The sequence below is a fragment of the Dermacentor albipictus genome, chromosome 7, assembly GCF_038994185.2.
Source record: "Dermacentor albipictus isolate Rhodes 1998 colony chromosome 7, USDA_Dalb.pri_finalv2, whole genome shotgun sequence".
In the NCBI taxonomy this organism is placed as follows: Eukaryota; Metazoa; Arthropoda; class Arachnida; order Ixodida; family Ixodidae; genus Dermacentor; species Dermacentor albipictus.
Window position 1 is genome coordinate 62,583,854 of NC_091827.1, and position 21,706 is coordinate 62,605,559.

Genomic DNA, 21,706 nt, shown 5'->3' on the forward strand with positions numbered 1-21,706 from the left:
GTGTTAGTCTGTACACAGCACTAATCCCTGGCCTGTTCTCCCATAAGGTTGGGGTGCGGACGCCTGTATTTTTGTCTCTCTTTTGCCTGGTTTTCGAAGGTGTCACGTGGGTCAATGGGGGGTTCCTTGAAAGGACCGACTAGTGCTTGGATGCTTATTGCCCGAGCAGTCGGTCTGCCCTCTCATTTCCCTCGAGTCCAGAATGCGCCGGGCACCAAATTACCACCTGGTGCAATTCTGTGAGTTTTGCGTGGGACGGTACCCGTCATTAACGAACAGCATGCTGCCTTAGAGGTACACCATAGCCAATGCAGATGGTTTCTTTTGGGAGCTCTGCCATCCAGAGCTCAGAATATGCACATCAAACTTAGGCTACCCACTACATGGCCTGCCCAGCTCCACTTATTTTACTTAATGACAATTAGAATATCGGCTGTCCTCGTTTTCTCTCTAATCCATACCGCTATCTTCCCGTCTCTTAACGTTCAGAATATGCACGTCAAACTTAGGCTGTCCAGAGAGCCCACGATGCGGCCGTTAGGCTCGGCCTAACAGTCCCCACGTGAGAGCAGCCCGCAGCTCTGCCCTAGGGCAAAGCTTCTCAGGACCTTGTCATTAAAGTTCTTTGTCTGTCTGTCTGTCTGCACCTCGAAAGGCCAGTGCTATGGCTGCTGCATCCATGGTACAGGCTGAAGGGTTACGAATGGAGGTTGTTATCACTGTGAACCGATTGAAGGCCACTATTGTGAATTTGTCTGCTGCCACTTTACACGCATTTGTGTAGTATATGTCTGGATTTCTTTCATACTTCTTTAGTAAAGCCTTTGATTGCGCTTTCCTGCTTTGGTGGTGTTCCGTGCTCATATTCTTTGGGATTGGTGAAACTAGAATTTTCTCTCTTGTTTGTCTGGGTAGCGAAACTGTTTTTTCCCAGCCATACTGCGCTCTCAGGGCCACCTTTTGCAATAGGGCCTTTCCTTGTTTTGTCGAATTCAGACGTTCTGTCTGAGGCGTGACCACTGCTGTGGCATGTTCTTCATATGTGTTGTGAATACCAAGAGCCTCCAGATTTTTGGCACTTGTGTTTTTGGGAGCCCTAGCTGCCCTGATGATGGAGCTCACTTTAGACATGTTCTGCAGACTTTAGTTCTGCTGAACTACTACGTCAAACACTTGTCTTTGCTTCGTGTGTTGTCGACAAATTCGACTTCGCCCTGCCATCTGCTAGCCGCCTGGTTAGCTCAGATGGTAGAGCGGCTGCCCCGGAAAGGCGGTGGTCCCGGGTTCGAGTCCCGGACCAGGACGATTTTCTTCAACTCTGAGGCTTTTCAGGAACCCGTATGGGCTTCCTTTGTAGCAATTGCTATGAACGGGTGGATGTCTAATTTTCCCTTTATTAATTAAGAAAAAGAAATTGTATGCTGTAACTGCCTGAAATTTATTTCTAATGCACAAACTTCTGTGCATAGACAATTTGGTACAAGAAAGTGCTGGTACAGATTTCCCAGTGAAAATGCATGCATGCAGTTTTAAGCTTATTTCACAAAACTGATAAAATGAACATAATTGTGTGCACACACTGCATGCCTCCATTTAACACAGAAACAGGCTAGCTGTTTGCATTGTTCATGCTGCATAACAGTAATTTGCCGCCTTAGAAATAATGTTGCTGTGGCACAAATCGCTGTCACAACCTATATCGACACTTAGGGAATGGTTATCAAACACACCTCATGACGAAAATACAACACTCTTTGACCCGCCGTGGTTGCTATGTGTCCTTGGCGTTGTGCTTAGTATTAAGCACGAGGTCGCAGGATCAAATCCTGGCCACGGCGGCCGCATTTCGATGCGGTGGCGTGCAAGAACGCCCGCGTGCCGTGGCTGTGCACGGTAAAGAACCCCAGGAGATCAATATTAATCCGAAGTCGATCCCAACTGCATGCGGCGTGCCTCGTAATCAGATCGTGGTTCCGGCACGTAAAACGGGAGAAATTGAAAGAAACAAAACAATGTCTCTTTTTCGTGCGGCACTAGCTCCTTGAGTTTTCTTCAGCGGACCGACGGGTCTCAACACCGCAACATAAAAGGTGTGAGCATTATGTGCATTACGCAATGGGTCCGCGCCGTACTCACCACCGCAGCTGAATATATAAGGCCGCGTGAAACATGAGGCAACTGGGCAAGCGGTAATCCGAAACGCGCCGTTTCCAAAGCAGTCCACACCGTACGCGCTCCGATTTTGTGAGGACTGTGGGCGAGGTTTCACTAGCCGCTTTCATATCGTGGCGCAGTAGGGAATGCCCGAGCACGGCCGCGCGAACCACAAAAGTGTATTGTAGTACACAGATCACAAGGCGATGGCTACGCGGTGGCCGATCACTGCCGTGCTGCGCAGGGGGCAGGTATTCTTGTGAGGTTCCACATATTACACGCAACACTCTCCGACGGCCGCCGTAATTCTCTCGTAAGAACGCATATAGACACACGCGCAGAACTACGAAGCTAGAGCAAAACAGGTGCCGTCACCGGCGCCGACGACAGTGGCGCTTCGAGGGCTTTGCCTTCAGTATCACTTTTAGTTGATGGGAAAACAAACAGAAGCGACGACATTCTACGGCCGAAGCCGTCGAAGTCTTGCATGGTCGCGCTTCCGAAGTCAGGTCGTAAGGTCGACCGGTGGTTCTGGCAGCGCGACAGGACATTGTGATCAACGAGACGAACAAATCGTCTTTTATATCGCCCTAAATAAGCTGGCTTGCACTCTGGAAATGTATAAATTTGCAGAATTAAGAGAAAGAAAAGCAACCACTTGGACAATATATCTCTCCTTTCTCGTCTCCTTCTCACACATGTGTATACTAAAATAAAATAACGCATAAAATAAGAAACAGAGAACTCCGTTTACGCTAAAGGGAGGTCTCTATCTTCGAAACTCCCTCTTAATAAGGATGTAGAATTGAGGTTCTTTCTCCTTCTTTCACCCCCATTTTGCGAGGGAGCGAAATGGAGGACGCTGAACATTTCTGCACCACTGTAAGGGAGCACGGTTTTCAGGCACGTTGTCTCAAGGGAGGTGACATCCCTTAATATGCCCTTTTCGGCTCATTTGCGTTTACAGTGTACCAACAACTTAGCAAAACCTACAAACAGATTAGGCACGCTAAGTAAACGCTAGGTAATCACAAGCTCCGCTGTTGACTTCAGCCTTGCACCACTAGTGCAAGCTGCGCACGTGGTGGTGTAACAAAAAAAGGGGGAGGATTGTGGAAAGGTGCAACAATTGTACGACTTACCTTTGTAAATGCGGTTGCTTGCTTGAAATCAGAGGAACAATCAGGACTCGATAGCAACCAAAGGTCAGTGGGACGCTTCGCAGTATGCGCTAATCGGAAGACTACAAATGAAGCTGTGAAGGACGACATGTGCTGGAAAAGTTTTGAAGTGAGGGAAACTCAGAGTAAAATTGATCTTGAAGAACGACTGACGCATATGAAATAAAGTAAATGGGTGGAGAAAGTGTTCAGTTATTTCTACAGGAAACACATTGACTCACAGTGGAGGAAAAGAGCTAGGAAGCTTATCACCAAGTATGCGCACGGTATCGTAAGCAACATGGCAACAAATCACGTTAAACACGACATCAGAGAGGCCGAGACAATCTTATGGGTAGCGGCAATGGAAAAGAAACCTGCCATGAGTACTACCTAAGAGGAAAAAACGAAATCAGGAAAGGAACTACTCAAAGGGGAGCTCCTTACTTTTCGAAGCGAGATTAGGATGCCTTAGAACACGCAGTTATAAAGCGAGGTACACCAAGGAAGAATAAGCATGGGATTGCTGTGGTAAAGCTAGGGAAAGGATGGGACATGTTTTATTAAAATGTGAAGATATCTACCTCGCTGTTGGTTGAGGCTTCTCTGGCTTCCTTGAAGCCCTTGGCTGCATGGTTAGCAGGGGGAAAGTAAAGATGTCCCCAACAGATATTGGTGATTGGAGGTTTGGTGGAGAAAAAATGGGGAGACCGCCAACAACGGAGGCGTACAAAGACAAGGTTCCGAGCAGTGATTCAGAAGCTTTTATGCTTGGAATTCTTTGTGTGTGTGTGTCTTTTTTTTCGACAAGATAGGTGGACATTTTTTTCCAATAGATAGGTAGGACATTAGACTAAATAGGAACAAGATTTTGGTAGCGCAACCCACGACCCCACTTCAAAGGGGACGCTCATAGCATCCATCCAACATTGAAATCAGCCAACTTCTGGAACTATATTTATGAGTGGTGTCATCGATCCTTTTTTAACAATAACTGTAGAAATCAAAAATACTTCAGGAAATTGAAGCATCAAGCAAACATGTCTGCAACCAAGTAATCTAAAACGATATCTTCAGTCTGTAAAGTCAACTTGCTCAGACATCTGAAGCGGAAAATTTTCATATGTGACACATCGTCCTGAACCATACCATTAATTTGTGAGCTGGACTTTTGCAATACCCTCGTAAACACTGCAACAATTTCGTGCATATACTTTGAACTTATTAAACACATTTGTCCGTTTGATTCGCTCTACGAGATGAGGTTTACAGAAGTGTTTTTAGGGCAGAGTTACGGATTTGTAAACTTGGTGCTTCACTTTCTTTTTTTTTCTCATTTCGTTTAAGCTTACCGATTTGCGGCTATTTTTGTAAAAAGTGCAAAGCTTTAAATCAAGATTGTGCCTCATACTGTCGACAGAAGTGCTTTTAGAGCGGAGCTCTTAGGCGCCCGTTCTTGCGGCGAGCGTCGTCGTCGTCGGCGTAACCGAGTGAACAAGCGCAGCGAAAGACGAAAGAGTGAAAAGCGGCGAGAGCGTAGAGGCGCCAGCAGGAAAGCGGAGAGGAGGGTGCAGTGGAACCATGAGGCGGAAAGCGGGGGAGGGTATGGGAAAAGAGTGAGAAGGAAAGCGTAGTGCGACGACGATGGCTGCGAGATGGCGCCAGCGTAGCGCGCGTCGTTTAGGAAGTCTGTCTGCGGCGGCTGCTGTGAATCGCGTCCACGCGTCACCCGTGCGCTTGCTCTCGCGATCCCTAGATCAGCGAGGCAGTCGCGCCACATTTCGCTCCGCTTGCAACGGGCCGCACGAAACAGATTTTCCGCGCCAGCCAATGTATCGCGAAATGAAAACACGTATACAGCTGCACTCAGATTTCATATCGAGAGTATGGTAATCATCTGTGAATTTTTTCTCTTACACCCTACTATGGTTGCGTTCAAATCTGTTGAGAGGTTGTCTAAATGCGAGCACTTCTGCGCTTCCCACGCACCTGAGCAGGAAAATTGCAGTTGGCCACCACATGAAACTCGCCCTTAACTACACACCAAGGAATTCGCCGACTGCGAGAAGTATGCATCGCCGTAAATAAAAAGAAAAAGAAAGCATCGCGCTGGAAAAATAAAGCTTATCCATGATTGACAGATCCATTGATTTATGGGGACTTGGAGAGAAGAGGATCATTTATGGGGAAATGCACGGAAGTCAGCCTGAGGTAATATTCCTCCAGCCTCCTACTCTGCTCAGAGGGAAGTAGTGAAAAGGAGAGGCATGAGGAGAGATGATGAGGAACGACAGTAGGATGCGATTATGTACACCTCAGGGGCGGCCCGTTCAGAACCTGGATTCTATGCCTTTGCTAACCTACTGAAAGAGCCTTCATAGCTCCCTTCGTTGATATTGTCGCGTTATAGTGACGGTGAAAAACACAATAGCGAAAACTGTAAAACCTGATCTGCGGGTCAAGCGCGTCGGCTTTTTATACGCGACTCGTCAGAAGTTCCAGCGTAATCGAGGGTGTCCGCGTGTCTTCGAGAAAGTACTACACGATTCGCGTGGCGCGTACAGTCAGAGAACGCAAAGTTCGGTGATAACATCGATAACATTCGCGAAACTTCGGATACGTACAGGCGAGTCCTGTGCCGAGCGATAACGTTTAACTTATGTTAGCCGGTGAAAAGCGATCACCGGAGAAAGATAAACAAGTACACGTGTCAATATTATGTCCGACCAAGGTTCCCTGGCTTTGCAGCAGATGACGTATGGATGACGGCGCTGACATCTTCCCACTTTTGTAGTTCATTGACTTCTCCCGATGCTAGCAGGTCGAGCGCTGGAAAGGTGAATGACTCACATTAGAGCGTTCTCTTTAACCGTGGACTGCAGATTGTGCGAGAGTTTTTATTTTCACACAGCTGCCACCAGAAATGAGTCGAACTCGCGACCTCGTGCACAGCGGCATGAATCCATAGTCAATGACCCATCACAGTGGTTGCAATGTAAAAAAGGAGTAATTAATAGAGTTTCTGTATTGTATTGTATTCAGTTTGTTCGGCTCTACGATAATGTTACGATTCATATCATATCGAGATCCAAGTAATAGTCTGCCAGCACTGTAAAAACTGCCGAGGTTACGTCAAAACTTCAACGTATAGGGACGCCAAAGGCGAATGCAGTATCTCGCATGTCATGGGAAACGATAATGTTCTGCCTAATGAGAAATCAGGTCGGTTTTGTCTTCGCATATATTTCTTGTTGCTTTGTAAGTCGCTTTCCTGTCTTCGTCTCAATAAAAGAAAAAAAGAAAATTAGCCTCCAATCCACGCTATGAAGATGGTAGGACAGCGAAGCTCTAAACGACACCTAGAACGATTACCCATTGCGACGAAGCTTGAAATAATTCACATTGCAGCATTCACATGCACATCTAATTATTAGCCTAAGACGTTTCAACAGCCTGCGTCGAGGGTTGCGCCGCTACTTCGGGCACCTACAAAAAGTTGACCAGAAGCAAGAGAAATGTGCTTAACCACACTTTCGCCGCGCCTCGTATGCACGCTGCTCTTCAGAAGTCCTTACTACACGTGGCCTTCCCACACCACTGTCCCAACGCAAATCGATTGCTAGGCTGGTACTTCTTTTAAATACGAAAGGGTAGTTACGTCACCCTTTGCTTCGTATACATCGGCTCCCGCTTCCCGACAAATGCACTTTCTGCAACTGTTATCTTTATCGGTAAACACTTGCGGCGAACGCTGTGCGCCAAGGCGAGCTTTCTGGTTCTTTCTTTTCTTCCCACCACGCGTCCGGTGCCGCCACCGATACGCGGAGTAGAGCGCCGTATGGTGGTGCTGCATGGAAACCAGTGACGCGTGTCTTTCGCTGAATGGTTGATTTTTTTGCCCACGAACACGACAAATGCATTAGGTACGTGGTAGAGGTATCCGGCTTCGCTTTAAAAAGGCATGCATTGATCTTTACGCAAGGTGACGTTACTCTTATCGTAAGCGAAGCCTTGGTGACGTCTGTAAACGCGAAAAAATGAGACTAGTGGTTATCCTACATTGAAGTTCCCGCAATGGCTCACCCCATGACGTCACGAATTCCCACAGCATGTGCCAGAGACTAGTTCACGGCTCGCCGAAAGAAAGCATGTCACTGTATTTTTAACCGAACCAGAGGCTCACGCTACTAAGCAGTCGGGACCTTTTCTGCTCGAGAACGAGCACAATATGTCAGAATGCGTTATCTGTGACGTAACACCTACGTACTGGGTGGTCTTAGTTATGCCGCACGGAGGAACGAGAACCCGTGAAGACACGGAATGACAGACACAGTGCATACACTCAACAACGTTGTTTATTTTCCTACACATATGCCTAATGGAATATCGACCCACAGAAAACACACCTTTCACTGTGGTGAACGAACTGAGATTGAATGATGCCGTGGCATCCATACGTATAGACAATCGGGAACTACCAACATACCCATCTCGCCAGTGTGGTGGACCTGAGTACCGGTGTTTAAATGGAGGCGCGAAATAAAATATATATGTATATGTCAAAAAAAGTACAAAGTATGGCCTTCGATTTCTTGGTCAGTAATCAACACTCTGCAGTTAAATAAATGCAATTAAAACGTTACGCCATACTTCACTAGTTAACTCCTCAGGTATTGTTTGACTAAAAGTAAAATGCTTGTTACTCATTTCATATGTTAGTGTTTGCCTTAATTGTGGTAACAAGTTCCTGTAACAGATTGTTCCTCGTCCATGAAAACAAACACCTATAAAAAGAATAATTTTTGTAGTTTTTTTTTATTCCTGTGCCCACCCCTACTACGTATCGTATGCGAATTAGCAGTGCGTGTGAATAAATAATTAATAACGAAAAAACCTATTTAATGTTTCTCTTGAGGGGTCCTTTTAGGCATACCCAACTCTGAAGCTAAAACATCGATTACGCCGCCATGTCATCAAGAAGAAAATGAAGGAGCTTTTCTGAAACGAGCAAAAAATATTTTTATTGCACTTTTTTACATATACATAAACCGAATCGGCTTTATGTTAATCTCGACGCACGAGGCACTTACGCGTTGCTTCCGCGTACAATAACGCGTAGAGAAACGCGATCACTAATAATGATATTCCGATCTGAAGGCTGCACCAGAAACGTTCCCTCCATGTGAATAGAAAACAATGGTTGACGTGAAGTAGGCTGCGGTTATGCTATATCTTGCTGTAAGTACGCAAGTGCACGCTAAAAAAATGTCGCATTAGCAAAACATTTGCATAACGTGTTTTTCACCAAAACTAGTTTCACGCTATACAACTAGCGAGCTACGTCACTACAACAACCCTTACCGCGAGCCGCGTGCAAATTATGCAAATAAGCCGCAAGACACAATAAAACCGCTGCTTATTTATGGGACGCATACATTTTGGAACGTCTGCATATGATGAGGTTCAAAAACGTCCACACTGTTTAACATATCTTTCGTGAAGAAAGCGTGATATTATTCGCACGATGTGGCTGTGTAACACTGCATCCCTACTCATTCACGTAGACACACCAGAATACCGCATATAGCGTACCACGACAATGTCGAGCATTATTAACGGTGCAAACAAACAACCGTACGGCATGCTCTGATGCATTACAGAGTTATGGCATCTAGGACAGTGCAGTAGATCATGCATCTTTTTTTGTATTTTGTTTTCCTTGGAAATGAGAGCGTAACAATGTTCAAGCTAAAGCTATAGCAGCTCGTACCTCTTAAGTTATTGGCTGGATTGCGCGAATATTCGTTCCAAACACAACGTTGCCGCAGTTTCAGCAGTTCCCGTGAAAAAAAAAAATGGAATTGCGAACGTCCGTGATGCTAAACCACCGCAGTTCATTTGGCGACAATTTAAACCCCTAATTTCATACCTATTATTAGCTGCCAAGGGGTATTCGTGCACGAATTTCCTTCGGTTTGCCATTACTGTTAAAAATGCGTCCGAGAAATCAGCGACGCACGTACAGGCGTCGGCAAAAATTTGCAGGCCAACTAAGCTCGATCCTGGGACATCTAGTAGGACTCACGTAGCGACCCCTATGCCTCAATGCTTAAATGCGCTGCCTAGTAATGAGAGCTACTGTCCTTGCTACCCCATTCCATTGTACATCCAAGTTAAAGGAAGGCACTTTGCTGCACACTCCGTTATAGAATTTATGCTGATGTTCTCTGCGACGCGTTTGATTTTAACGACAACTGCTCAAACTTTCGTAAAGCCCTGTGAACTTTTGTCAAGCGACATCGTTACCTAACCCTGTAAGTACCTCCAATGCGAGCCAGTTGAAGCCAGGCAGTTCGCTTGCGCTCGTTAAGACGTAGCTAAGTTGCTTCCTACGACAGCGCCCCCTACGACGCCCAAGAAGGCTTTACGAACGCTGTGCCTGTGTACTACTACATTGGCCAACGTGGTGTCAGTTGCGAATATTCGCGCATATAAGCCGCGTGTAGGCCGTGCGCAGTCCATGTTCAAGCGAAGACGATGCGGTCGACGATGAGCGAGCCGTCGACGCAGACGTAGTCGATGCGCGAACAGTCGAGACGGTGCGGGAAGTCGGCCAGGTAGCAGCCGTTGACCAGCACCCGGAACTTGTCCTCCTTGCAGTGAACCTGCGAGCACGAGAAGCGGAGGAGGAGAGGTGGCATGAGACGACGCGCACATTGGGGGACGAGAGAGAAGAGAAAGCAAGGGGAGGGAAGGCAGGGAGGTCAACCAGAACAGCATCCGGTTTGCTACCCTACACTGGGGGTGGGGGAAAGGGGAAGAAAGGGGAAGAAAGGGAGAGAGTCAGCACTGAGTACATGTGGGAGGGACACCTTACACAATGACACCAATGACACAATGACAGTGACAAGGGGGACGAGAGCTTGCTATTAAACACAGTAAAATTTACAATCAACTCGTATAAAGTCGAACACACTTACAGCGAAGTCGCAGAACTGCACCGAAGTCGGTGCTCAGTAGAAAGCACGGAACAAGGTTTCAGGGAGGCACACGAAGTCGGGAACAGGACGGAACAAACAAACAAAAAATGGCTGTGGCTTAGCTAAGGTTAAGCCCAGGATGCGAAGCATACTAGCCTTTATTTTAGTTGTTGAACCACTGTTTAGCCTGGTGAACTGCTGTTGCTTGGCTATATTTGGTTCGGCTAGACGAAGAAACAACTCATGCAGGCGAGCGCACGAGCGGAGACCCGGCTATGTAGCTACGCGGCCGTAAGCGAGCGCACGAGTTGAGCCTCCGCTTTTGCGGCTGTTATGACGTCATATGGTAGCTACGCGGCCGCGCGCGCTGCGCACCAAGGAAGAGCGTGGTTGTGCGGCTAGTACGCTTCGCATAAAAAAGGAAAAGTGGGGTCCGCGCGAAACACGCACCTGGATCTCGAAGGGCGACCCCTCGGAGAAGGGGAACTTGTCGCCGGCGACCTGCACCTCCTGCTGCCACTGGTCGTGGTCTCGGGAGTTGAGGACCACGCTCCGCGGTGAGGTGTCGAAGCGGGGGTTCAGGTGCAGCCCCATGTCCGCGGTGTCGCCCACGTCGGTCTGCAGGTTCACGTGGAACCTGCGGGTTCACGGCGAGGTTGAGGCGCGCTCGCACGCGTGGTAATGGGGCGCGTGGGCTGTGCGTTGTTTCATCCATCTTTGTTTATTGTTTGTTCCGACAAGCAAAATGTATTTTTGTGCCAAGGAGATTGGTGAACACGACAGGAGTGCCTGACAATGGCCGCCCCCTCTTTCCCATCTTATTGCGTTGCAATGAATCTTTCAAAGACGATAACAACAGCTCCATAACCGTAGAGAAATTCAGCCACGAATTGAAGAATGGGGTGTCGTGTCAAGAAGCAGCGATGTTGAGGGAGATAGTACAGTGGAGGGAGGTTAATTCATTACACATTCGGTCAGTCGAAAATCTAGCACTCGTAAAAACATCCGCCTGTTTCTAGCGCTCGGCGGGGGAGGCGGGGAGACGGGGGGAGAATGCGCACTCTCACTTTCCATCTGGGAGGGCGACCGAGATCCGAAAGAGACTCAATCACGTGGGAGCATGGTAACACGTCCGGCCGGGGCAGACTTTCTTTGGCTTCGATATAAACAGAGCTCCGCATCGGTCCAAACCGAGTTGGAACGCTGTAGGAACTAGTCGCACGTACCATTGCTGCGAGCTTCCGTGGTTAATTAACGCGCCGTTAAAGCACGATTCTGAAGGGTTAGTCGAAGGGGAAAAGATTTTCATCCCCGCTATAGAGCAGTCGCCTAAAGCTACGAATTAGACCGGAAAGAAAGGTTCGCAGTTGCAGAAATGTTTATTCCGGTCTCGATATCGAAACCGAGACCAACGTCTTTTTTCTGTGGGTGGTCGCTCCACCAACTGAGCTAACCGGGAGGCTATAGCAGGTCGCACAGCGATCTCTTAACCACGTGCAATTCGGCAATACCGAATATGACAAATCAGTTCTGCGAACACCCGCAAAGGTGGAGCAAGCCGCAGCTTTGTCGGGTGGATGGCAAATACTACCTTTCGCGAATCTTCCTCTAGCTTGTGAAGAGGCCCGTAACCAAGGGGAGGGTTAAGGGGCCCTGACACCCACTCCCCCTACTTCAGAAATTATCGCCGCGCCGATATGCTGCTCAGCACAACCTATATGCATTTGCGTCTACATGTTATAGGTGCATGTCAATATATGTATTACACGTTTTAACCATCAAATGCCAGCGACGTGCTTGCACGTGCGAAAATGTGTGAATACAAAATTTTCTATAGATGGCCGCCGTGGTCATCTACGGCCACTGCTTTGCTCTCTGTCAGCGTACGAGTTTTCTTTTTGTGTGTGTGTGCGTGTGTGTCTGTGTTTGTGTGTGCGTGAAGAAAAAATAACAGACGTCTCATGCATCTAAATCAACGGCGAGCGTGTTGAGTGCGCATACCTGTAAGGTTTCGGTTCCACCACGCCGGAGATGATGACCACGCGGCCCGGAGCCATCACTTCGGGCAGTCGCTGGCACACCGGCTTCGCCTGCGAACAGAATAGATAATTTGGATAATCAATCTTTCCTTCCCTCCTCTCTCTCTCTCCCTGTCATCTTTGTTTTCCCCTTCCCCATTCCCCGGTGTAGGGTAGCCAACCGGACGTTATTCTGGTTAACCTCCCTGCCTTCTGCTTTTCTCTTTCCTTCCTACAAATAAACATCTCCGATAATCACTTGACGAGTAGACTTACAGACTTAAAGCAAACGGTAGGTTGCACAAACCTACACGAATAAAGTGCTCAATCGAGAAGAAAAAAAAAACACTTTCTGCGCATGACAGCATCACGTGATTTGACCAATCTACGATATATCGTGTACATGGCTGGAGACATTTGGAGAATTTCTTGGTCGGAAACAGAGATCCAGATAAGACTTCCCCGCCGAGTTATCTTGAATTCGCTCCTAAAGACAGCGAGACAAAAAAGACGAGGGCAGTCAGAAGTATTCATCTTAACCTGAGGGCTTTACTTGTTGCACGTTTAACATTGCAACTATAGCGGTCTTTTTTTAAAATTTAGTTTAATGTAGACCTCAAAGAAGAAAAAGGTGTCGCGAGCTGAAACTGCAAAGCAAAAGCGTGTTCTTTTTTTTTTTACTTTTTTTTTTCAGGAAGTCGAAAAACGCACGACGTTGCCGCACACTCTAGTAACGCTATTTTATAGTAACGATATTTTAATAGTAATGGATTTTAAAAAACCACTAGAATGCGGCGACTATCTGGCGTAACCTGCTATAAATCCGTTAGGAAAAGCCAACCACGCGAAATAACGTGAAAGACAGCGACCGAACGCACTCAAGTAAACGCAAGTGTCAAATAAATGACAGTGGCGTCGCAAATACTAAGAGGGCGTCTCTGGGATGCGTAAATTTTTAGTGTGGCTATGGCTTATGTCAAAAAAATAAGGTCGTGGTGTTTTCTTTCCACTGTAAGGGCACAGCTAAAACCACATTCGAAACCTACCAAAATCCACTAAGTGATTTTTTCAGCTCTCAAAGATTCACAGAAAATTTTTTAAGGAGAGCATTATCGAAATTTCTTACGATATCTGCAATCCGCTGGAGATATCGAGTACTTATGTCGTCGATGGAAAATGTAGCGAAGTCTACTGGCGTACTGACAAAATAAATTCGGCACATTCATTTTATTTGACTCACTAATACTGTTGGGACCACTAACGTTGTTACAGTGATAGAAAACAAAACTGGAGAACCAACGTGTAGCCATATGCTTTTTCTTTTGTTTGTGTTTCTTTAGGTGAGGCGATGGGTGCGAGCCAAGTGTGCTACCCCTTAGCTACACAACTGTGTAAAACATAACGCACTCCTTGCACAAAGAGGTAGTCTGATAAATCATGTATGCTAGAGAAAAGAAAAAGTCACAGAGCAATAACGTCAGTATGCAGGAAGGAATTAAGGTTACCATTACGCTATACAATGTCCGGGAACGCCACGACAGAGACCATTCGAATTGGGTAACCTCCGTCACTCATTGACTGCCCACCGAAGTAAAGGCGTATTTTAAATAATCATTCGCTGGAATATACAACTCTGTGCCTATTTCACAATATCGACGACCTCGTCATTCCTTGTATATATATATATATATATATATATATATATATATATATATATATATATATATATATATATATATATATATATATATATATATATATATATACAGTGAAAGCTCGTTAATTCGAACTTCAATAATTCGAATTTATGGATAATTCGAACTGTACGATTTGGTCCGGCCAAGCTCCACAGAAGTCTATGTATAAAAAAGTTCGTTAATTCGAACGCGAGAAGGTTCCCTCACGGATAATTCGAACTACGCTCGCCTGGCACACGGCCAGAGAAGCGCGCCTACTGCCTACACACAAGGCTGTATTGCCTCGGAAACGGAGAGAACGGCGAGAGAAGGCCAAATCGGAGAAAAATCTAATCGACACGGGGTCAGCCAGAACGCAGCGGCGGCTGCCGCCTCTCCGTTCTACGTAACCTCCGAGACTTCTTGCCCGTTGCGAATCTCGGAGCCTTTGCAAATCTTGTACAGCTGCTAATGTTGTGCGGAGATGGCACGGCAAGCTCCAAAACACAGTAAATCAAGTACGTCGCAGCTGCGCTTGCAATCAAGAACCAACGAATCAGGGCCTTCGCCACCTTCACATGTTCGGCGTCTTTGTCTCGGCAGTCTTCATCGGTTGTGCACCTCTTTTTTCAGCTTAGGAGGTATCGGCCGTCGCGATTCATTGTGATGGTGTTAAGCCTCGGCTAACGTTCGTTTCGGTGGACATCGGTGGTGTGGCACAGTCGGACCCAGAGCTTCGACTTGAAGATGGCGTGTACCCGCGGCAGACGTCATCAATTTTTGACACGCCAAATTTTTTACATGCCCTACTGCTTCCAAATCGCAGCGTACTGTTGCCCTCCTTCACTTTCGTTAGTTCAAACTTTCGTTAATTTGAACTGAAGCGGCTTCCCCTTGCAGTTCGAATTAACGAGCTTTTACTGTATATATATATATATATATATGCCTAAGCAAACCATGCAGTAAAACTCACTGCAAAAAAGAAATCGCTTGAATGAAATCATTATTCCGCGTCCGCAGATACCATCACCAACATTCAGTCGTTTTATTTCACTCAGGATAACATTCTATATCGAGAAAATTATGACTGTATACAGCATTGTTACAAAATTGCCCTAGCTAATATTTCACACTACGATATTGATCCGAGTGTAACCACTTCCCTCTATACTGGCATTCAGCCCGCAGGGTAGCACCAAAAAAAAAAAAAAGTATTGAGAGCAGCAGTGTAAGAAGCAACAAACAACAGGAATTGAAAATTGTAACCTGCAGTGGTGAAATTAGCTTTTATGGCAAAAATTGTTCTCATATTCAGTTATTATTTTAGTAAACATATTAATTCAACATCACGAAAAAAAGCAACTATGATTCATGCTGTCAGTGATGGTTAGCTTACCGGTGTATCCAGCTGCATTTTCGGCTCATAGTAAACCTGGGCCTCTGACATCAGCTCCGGCACCATGTCACCCTGAAAGAATAAATAAATAAATAAATAAATAAATAAATAAATAAATAAATAAATAAATAAATAAATAAATAAATAAATAAATATTGTAGCGGGTTGATGTCAAGGATAATAAAACCTTCGACTCCAGTGGCAATTTCATTTGTTTAAAGCTTAATTGTAGAAAAATTTTGGTGCCACGTAAAAAGCTTAGTTGGAGTTGGTGCAGTTATAGAAAGTGGCCCCAGCTCAAAATGCAAAGTTTGGAATATGAGTGGGCATGTCAGAAAATTCTCGCGATAATAGTCATTTTTCGGTACCAAAACGGAAAGAGAAAACGCTTCCATTAGCGCTCGCCGGAAATGACGCAGGACCCAGAACATTTGAGAACCAGCGCGTCTCCCTAGCACGAGCTCCGAGATCCGGGGGCACCGTCGACACGTTGAAGATCTCCGAGGCCGGCTACTCACTGGGATTTGCGTCACGTCCGCTAAACCACTTGCCGTCTGCTTGTGTGCTACACAGAGGCTATTAATAATAAAATTTGGCAATTACTAGCCCCGCAGCTTCGCTAAGATTGCCATAGGTAGTTTAATATAATTGCTACTTATTTATAACCACTTTACCCCGAAACAAAGTTCAGCATACCATATTCTGGGTACCAGGGCACACTGGCATAACAGGGAACCAAGAGGCGGATAGTATAGCTCGAGGGCATACCAACCGGGCGTCCGACACATCCACCCTTGAGGAACCCGAGTCAGTACCCATGGGCTACTCAGATATCCTAAATTATTATAAAGGGGTCAGACTGAAGTACCCTACCCCAGATAAGGATCTAAGCAGAGAGGATGCTGTTGCGTGGCGACAACTGCAGACGGGTACTTTCCCGAATCTAAACCTTCTGAATAAAATTTTCCCTACACAATATGAGGCTAAGTGCCCATGGTGCGGAGAGAAACCAGATCTGTACCACATAGGTCTGTCAAAATATTGAGTCCCCAACTATCTATGAAATTAAAAACCCGAGTGCGGAACAGTGGGAGAGTATGCTTTCCAGCGTAAGCTTGAACGGCCAAAAGCGCCTAGTAGAGCGAGCTCGCGGGTTGGCCATACTCAGTGGAGCCTTGCACTAGGGCACCAATCCTGTGACTGCAGACAGAAGAATCCATCAGAAGATGGAAGAGGCCGTCTTAAGCCGCGAAGATCTCTTTTCTAGAGCCCAATAAATGTTTTCCGATCCGATAACCCGAGCGAAATTTCGCTGCATTCGGTCTCCTTACTGAGTTACTACTAAGAGCGGTTACGAAACCCCAGCTTCTCGATATGTTTAGTGCCTCTCACGTAATCTTGAGACGAATAAATTGAATTGAATTGGATTTATTCTCCATGAACGGTAAATACAGAGAAGGCGTAGCCACGAAAGGCTTCTACGATGAGTATGTTGAAGGGGTGGCTGCCGCTTTACACTGATGCACACATGTTTTACGCACATAATTGCGCTTACAGACTTTCAGAAAGAATGAATTCACAAGTAGCATAACAATCTACAAACTACAAATAAACACAGCCCTGCGCCACCGCTTCAGCGTATCGAAAACGCCACTATGGCCTTTCGCGTTAAGTTTACGGCACTTCATTCAGAATTATGAGGTATCCAACTCGGCGTATCAAAAAAAGAAAAGATACACAGGTCCTTGCAGGGATAATTTTACAAGTATTCATTTCCATTTCTTGTTTCAAGCATTATCCGCCTATTCGAACCCAGCGCAACTATCAAAGAGCGAATTTTTACTATCGGCTGCAGGTGATTCCTAAAAAAAAAGAAAAAAAAGAAAAACGCTGTTCATACTTACAAAGGAAACGTTAACAAGAGCCGTCTGGCACACTTCATAAGCAAGATAGTGCTTATGCCACTGCGGAAAGAACCAGGCGCCGAAGGCATCCTTATCTGGGGGAAACAGTCTTAAGTTTTCTCACCACTTCCAAGACTTGCTTGGGAGGTTCCGGGGGCATGTACAACGACCAGTTGTCCGCCAGTTCTCGCAGCTTCTCGACCTGCGTCGAAGGAGAACACGTCGCGCGTTTAGCCAATGCCTGTCGCGAGCTATATATTACTTTTATTTCACTTCGAGCCTGCAACTCTCAAAGGCAACGAATCGAGAGAACGCAGGTTGCCGATGAAAAGGATCGGCACGGACCTGTGCCGTGTTAGCTCCTCTCACACCACGTGACCGTATACACGCAGGTCACGTATACCTGTACAATTTGTCAGCCGGTCTGTTCAATGCAACATCCTGAAGTGCTAGTACTCAATGGGGCGGCAAGTCATGCGAATCATTTGCAAAGTATTGGCCAAATATTATCCATTTCTGTCGGACACGGTTACGTTACCTACACGTAATACAATACAGAACATGTTACTGATTACCCCAACCTGTTTGTTTGTGTAAGTGTTTACGGGCAGAGAGTAATCAAGTTTCGTGAAAGCCTAATGTAGATCTCTATTCTGAGCTATGGTAAAGCTACTTTTTTTTTTCACCAGCGTAAAGGATTTCTTCATGTGTGTGTGAATAGTTACTAACGTGCGCCTTGAAGTGTTTTTGTGTATATTTTTGGCTGATGTGTGACTTGGTGCTTTTATTCAAAGATAGGGTCCGCCGTTTGATTTTATATCTGCTAAAGAAAGGGCATTTTATTCCGTGTACCCGACAATACCAACGATAACTACTGGGTCCAACAATGCGTTGAATTCGTAGCGTAATTTATCGATTAAAAATAAACTACTAAATGCTTCGAAACTTAACTCCATTTCTAGCTTTGACCCTTCTGATCATTCTTTAAGCTTGCACACTTTTTGCTTCTTGTGCTTCTGTTTACTATAGTTGAACCAGCAAGCTGTGAGTATCACTTATAATTGTGTATTTTTGTTTTCGTTGTTGTCCTTAACTTGCAAAAGACGTGCTTAATACAAAACACGTGCCCGTGTACCGTGCAAATTGGGTGGTCATTAAAAAACCCAGGTGGTTCAAATTAATCCGGAGTTCTTCACTGCAGCCTCCCTTATAACAAAATCGTGATCATGCCAGGCAAAACCCCCAGAATTCAGTTTTTAACATGTTGAACTCTTTTTTTTTTTTGTTTCTACGGTACATAAATGTCTGGAGTGCAAGGAATGTCGGGATTCTTTGGATGAAATAGCGTGGATGAAAATAGTGCAGCTGTACACGATCAAAATCATGTTTTCAAGCTCACAGATTATCACATGGTCATTTTTGTTGACTCTCGGTTCATCCTCCCTGAGAATGTGTGCAATGGCGATTCTTGCTGGGCCAGCTTGTCCTTGAAGCAAGCTCTCTAGATGAAGTTACGAGGTTGCGCCATTACTTTCGTCCAGCTACCTTCTTCCTCATCCTCGAGCTCTTCCCTCCTCCCTTACCCATAACTGACTGACTAAGTATGGTCACGTGGCATGGAGAAATGTTCTGACCCTTTTTCATAGTGATCATGGTGTGCGCCAACACACACGCGAGTAAGGTTTGCTGCACGGAATACGGCAACAAAAGGAGCATCGATAATAATTGTAGCACGACACCAAGTGGAAGCCATTTGTATTTGCAGACTTGTTACGAGGTTTTGAACATTTGGCAGTGCTAGCGCTGCTCCATACAGCAGGATGATTAGAGGGGGAGGAGGAGAGCGGGAAAGTGTTGTGGTGCTTCCTTGAAACTTATCTATAGGGACCTTAATCTTTATTGTCTTTTTGCTGCTATCTTTCGGAGCTTTCGCGCTAGCGCCGACCCACAGAACAATATATATATATATATATATATATATATATATATATATATATATATATATATATATATATATATATTGCTAAAGAAAATGTTCTTTGCGGTACGCACTTACTAAATCGGTAAAGTATTTCTCTATATCCCTCTATTAAAATCTTCTTTCTACACTTCCTTCCGGTAGTTTCGTTTATTCCTTTTAATTAAAATACGCAACCTATTTCACTTACGACTGATTTCTTAAAACAATGGATAACTGGGCTAGATAACTGATTTCTTGACCGCTTTCTTAACCGCAACTTTATTCTTTTTTTTCTTTGTATTAATGGAACTTGGAAAGCCTATTCAATCAATACATCTTGACATTTTCGAGGTAATCATCCTCATAATCATGAAAACCCAGGTCACTGCGTTCTAAAAAGAAAGCGGCCATTTATTGATTTCTTTTTTTCACGGAAATCGGTTGGCCGTTGTTGGCGACTTGCGAAGCGTGAATGTGAAACACCTGAGCGCCCGTGTAGATCAGTAAATTTTTCACCGTCCAAAATTACGCAAGGACTAAAGGGGAAATCATTCGGCACGACCACTGCCGAGTATCAGGTGAACTTTATTAGCAGTGCTATTGGAGGAATTAGAGGGCAGTAAAGGGATATAGTAGGGCTCAGTGAAGTTAGAAGGCCAAAAGAAGCATATACAGTGCTAAAAAGCGGACACGTCCTGTTCCACCGGGGCTTAGCGGAGAAAAGAGAACTAGGAGTCGGATTCCTAATTCATAAGAATATAGCTGGTAACATATAGGAATTCTACTGCATTAACGAGAGGGTGGCAGGTCTTGTAATGACCGGGGTTGTTGGAGAAGTATGGGAGAGGCCCTTGCGCTGCAGTGGGCGCAACCAGGCTGACGATGATGATGATTTATTAGCGCGGAAAAGTTAATAATGAACACCCACCAACTTGTTCAGTGCAGCCTATTCACTTCTAACCCATGTATGCACTGCGCCCCTCCCAAACAAAACAAACAAACAAAGACCCTCGCTCACGTCGTCCATCTCGATGCGCACGTCGTCGACGACCAGGTCGCCCTCGGCGAAGAGGTACGTGATCTTCTTGAGCGGCATGCGGTATCCGAAGTCGCACACGTGGTTGCCGTCGACGGAGACGCGGAACGCGTCCTCGAGCGCGTCGACGCGGAGCTCGAAGGCGCGTCCCGGCGCGAGCGGGAACTCGCCCTCTCGCTCCTCCTCGCCCCACTTGCCGCCGCGCCGGCAGTTGCGCACCAGGGCGGACTCGCCGAACCGGGGGTTCAGGTGCAGCGCCAGGTCGTCCTCGGTGGTCGGGCCCGCGGCCAGGTTCAGTACAAATCTGGGCGGGGAAAAAAAAAAGGGGGGGGGGGGATGCAACGGTCAGACATCGAATAAGAGACGGAGTCGACGGAATGACAGAATTGTTTCGTTTAACCGAGAAGTTCGCTGAACCGAGAACACTTAAAGCATCTGTCAGAATATCGTTTCCTTTACTTACGAGCGAAAAAAGAGGGGGAGGAGTTGGGCTGTTGTGTCTAACGTGCGAAGCATCGTTAGCAATGGCAAGGTTTAGCGTTACTCGCGAACTGCTCAGACAATCTTCTAAGCAATGGTTCTAACTACACGCGGGTGAGACAGGTCGGCGAGGCGCAGCACGCGAAGTAACTGCACCTGCTGCGGCATAAGGTCCAGCGCCCTGCTGCAGCTACCGCGAACCTCACGATGCTGCCATATGAACCACGATGCTGCCTTACAGCGCTGCCTTAAAGTCCCTCAATCATTTAAAAGTACCGCCAGGCTTTGATCCAACCGACAACGCCTGCGATAGGCTGATCGGTGACATGTGACCTTGCTCCGCCCCTTTGCCGCCATGAAAGTTCCTGCGCGCCGGGCGAAGAGCGCGCGTTTAGCCTGTTGTGCTTTGCACATCGCTGCGATAATTTCGTTCCGGGAGGTCTGAAATGCCTTGTTGCTGTGCGGTTGGGTGCCGAAACCGGGCGAAGGATGGCAACAAGTTATTCGGCATCGCGCGGCAACCAGAACCTAACCAGACGAAAAGTATGGTTGACGTAGTAGTTCTGCGGAAACCCGCAAGGTGGAGAGAAGTAATGATATTATTATTTATTTTGATATTAGTAATTATTTCCCTTTATTCAAAAGTATGGTTATACAGAATTGCACGGACGGACTTTGAACCGTCGGTAACAGCACGACTATGCGAGGCAAGTAACATACAACAATACAAAGGTGCGATAGAAAGTATACACGTGCGTGTGTAGAGCGGTGATAGTATTTCACTCGCGTGCATGAATGTTGAGGGCCGAAGTTTGTGGAGATTATTTATTTTAGTTCGCTGTGAGCCCGCTGAATAGGTCGGTATGACCTTGGATGCGAAGGACCGAAATGCCTTGTTGTTGTGCGGATGGGTGCCGAGATCAGACGGAGGACGACAAGAAG

The 21,706-nt window shown here is 46.2% G+C and overlaps 1 protein-coding gene and 1 non-coding gene across 3 annotated transcripts in view; one reads left to right on the top strand and one right to left on the bottom strand.

The window, feature by feature from the left end:
- The first annotated feature begins 1,230 nt into the window (after window positions 1-1,230).
- TRNAS-GGA (transfer RNA serine (anticodon GGA)) lies at window positions 1,231-1,305 on the top strand. The gene has a single exon. It is a non-coding gene; the product is annotated as a tRNA-Ser (tRNA).
- Window positions 1,306-8,308: 7,003 nt separating this feature from the next.
- LOC135904745 (galectin-6-like) overlaps window positions 8,309-21,706 on the bottom strand; it is an 81,554-nt gene continuing 68,156 nt past the window's right edge. For both annotated transcript variants that reach the window (XM_065435705.1, XM_065435706.1), the window contains 6 exons: window positions 20,267-20,588; window positions 17,413-17,490; window positions 15,385-15,456; window positions 12,296-12,384; window positions 10,745-10,931; window positions 8,309-9,979 (listed from right to left, as the gene is read on the bottom strand). In XM_065435705.1, the coding sequence (XP_065291777.1) occupies window positions 9,839-9,979; window positions 10,745-10,931; window positions 12,296-12,384; window positions 15,385-15,456; window positions 17,413-17,490; window positions 20,267-20,588 (889 nt within the window). In that variant the 3' untranslated portion in view covers window positions 8,309-9,838. The remainder of the gene's footprint in view (window positions 9,980-10,744; window positions 10,932-12,295; window positions 12,385-15,384; window positions 15,457-17,412; window positions 17,491-20,266; window positions 20,589-21,706) is intronic.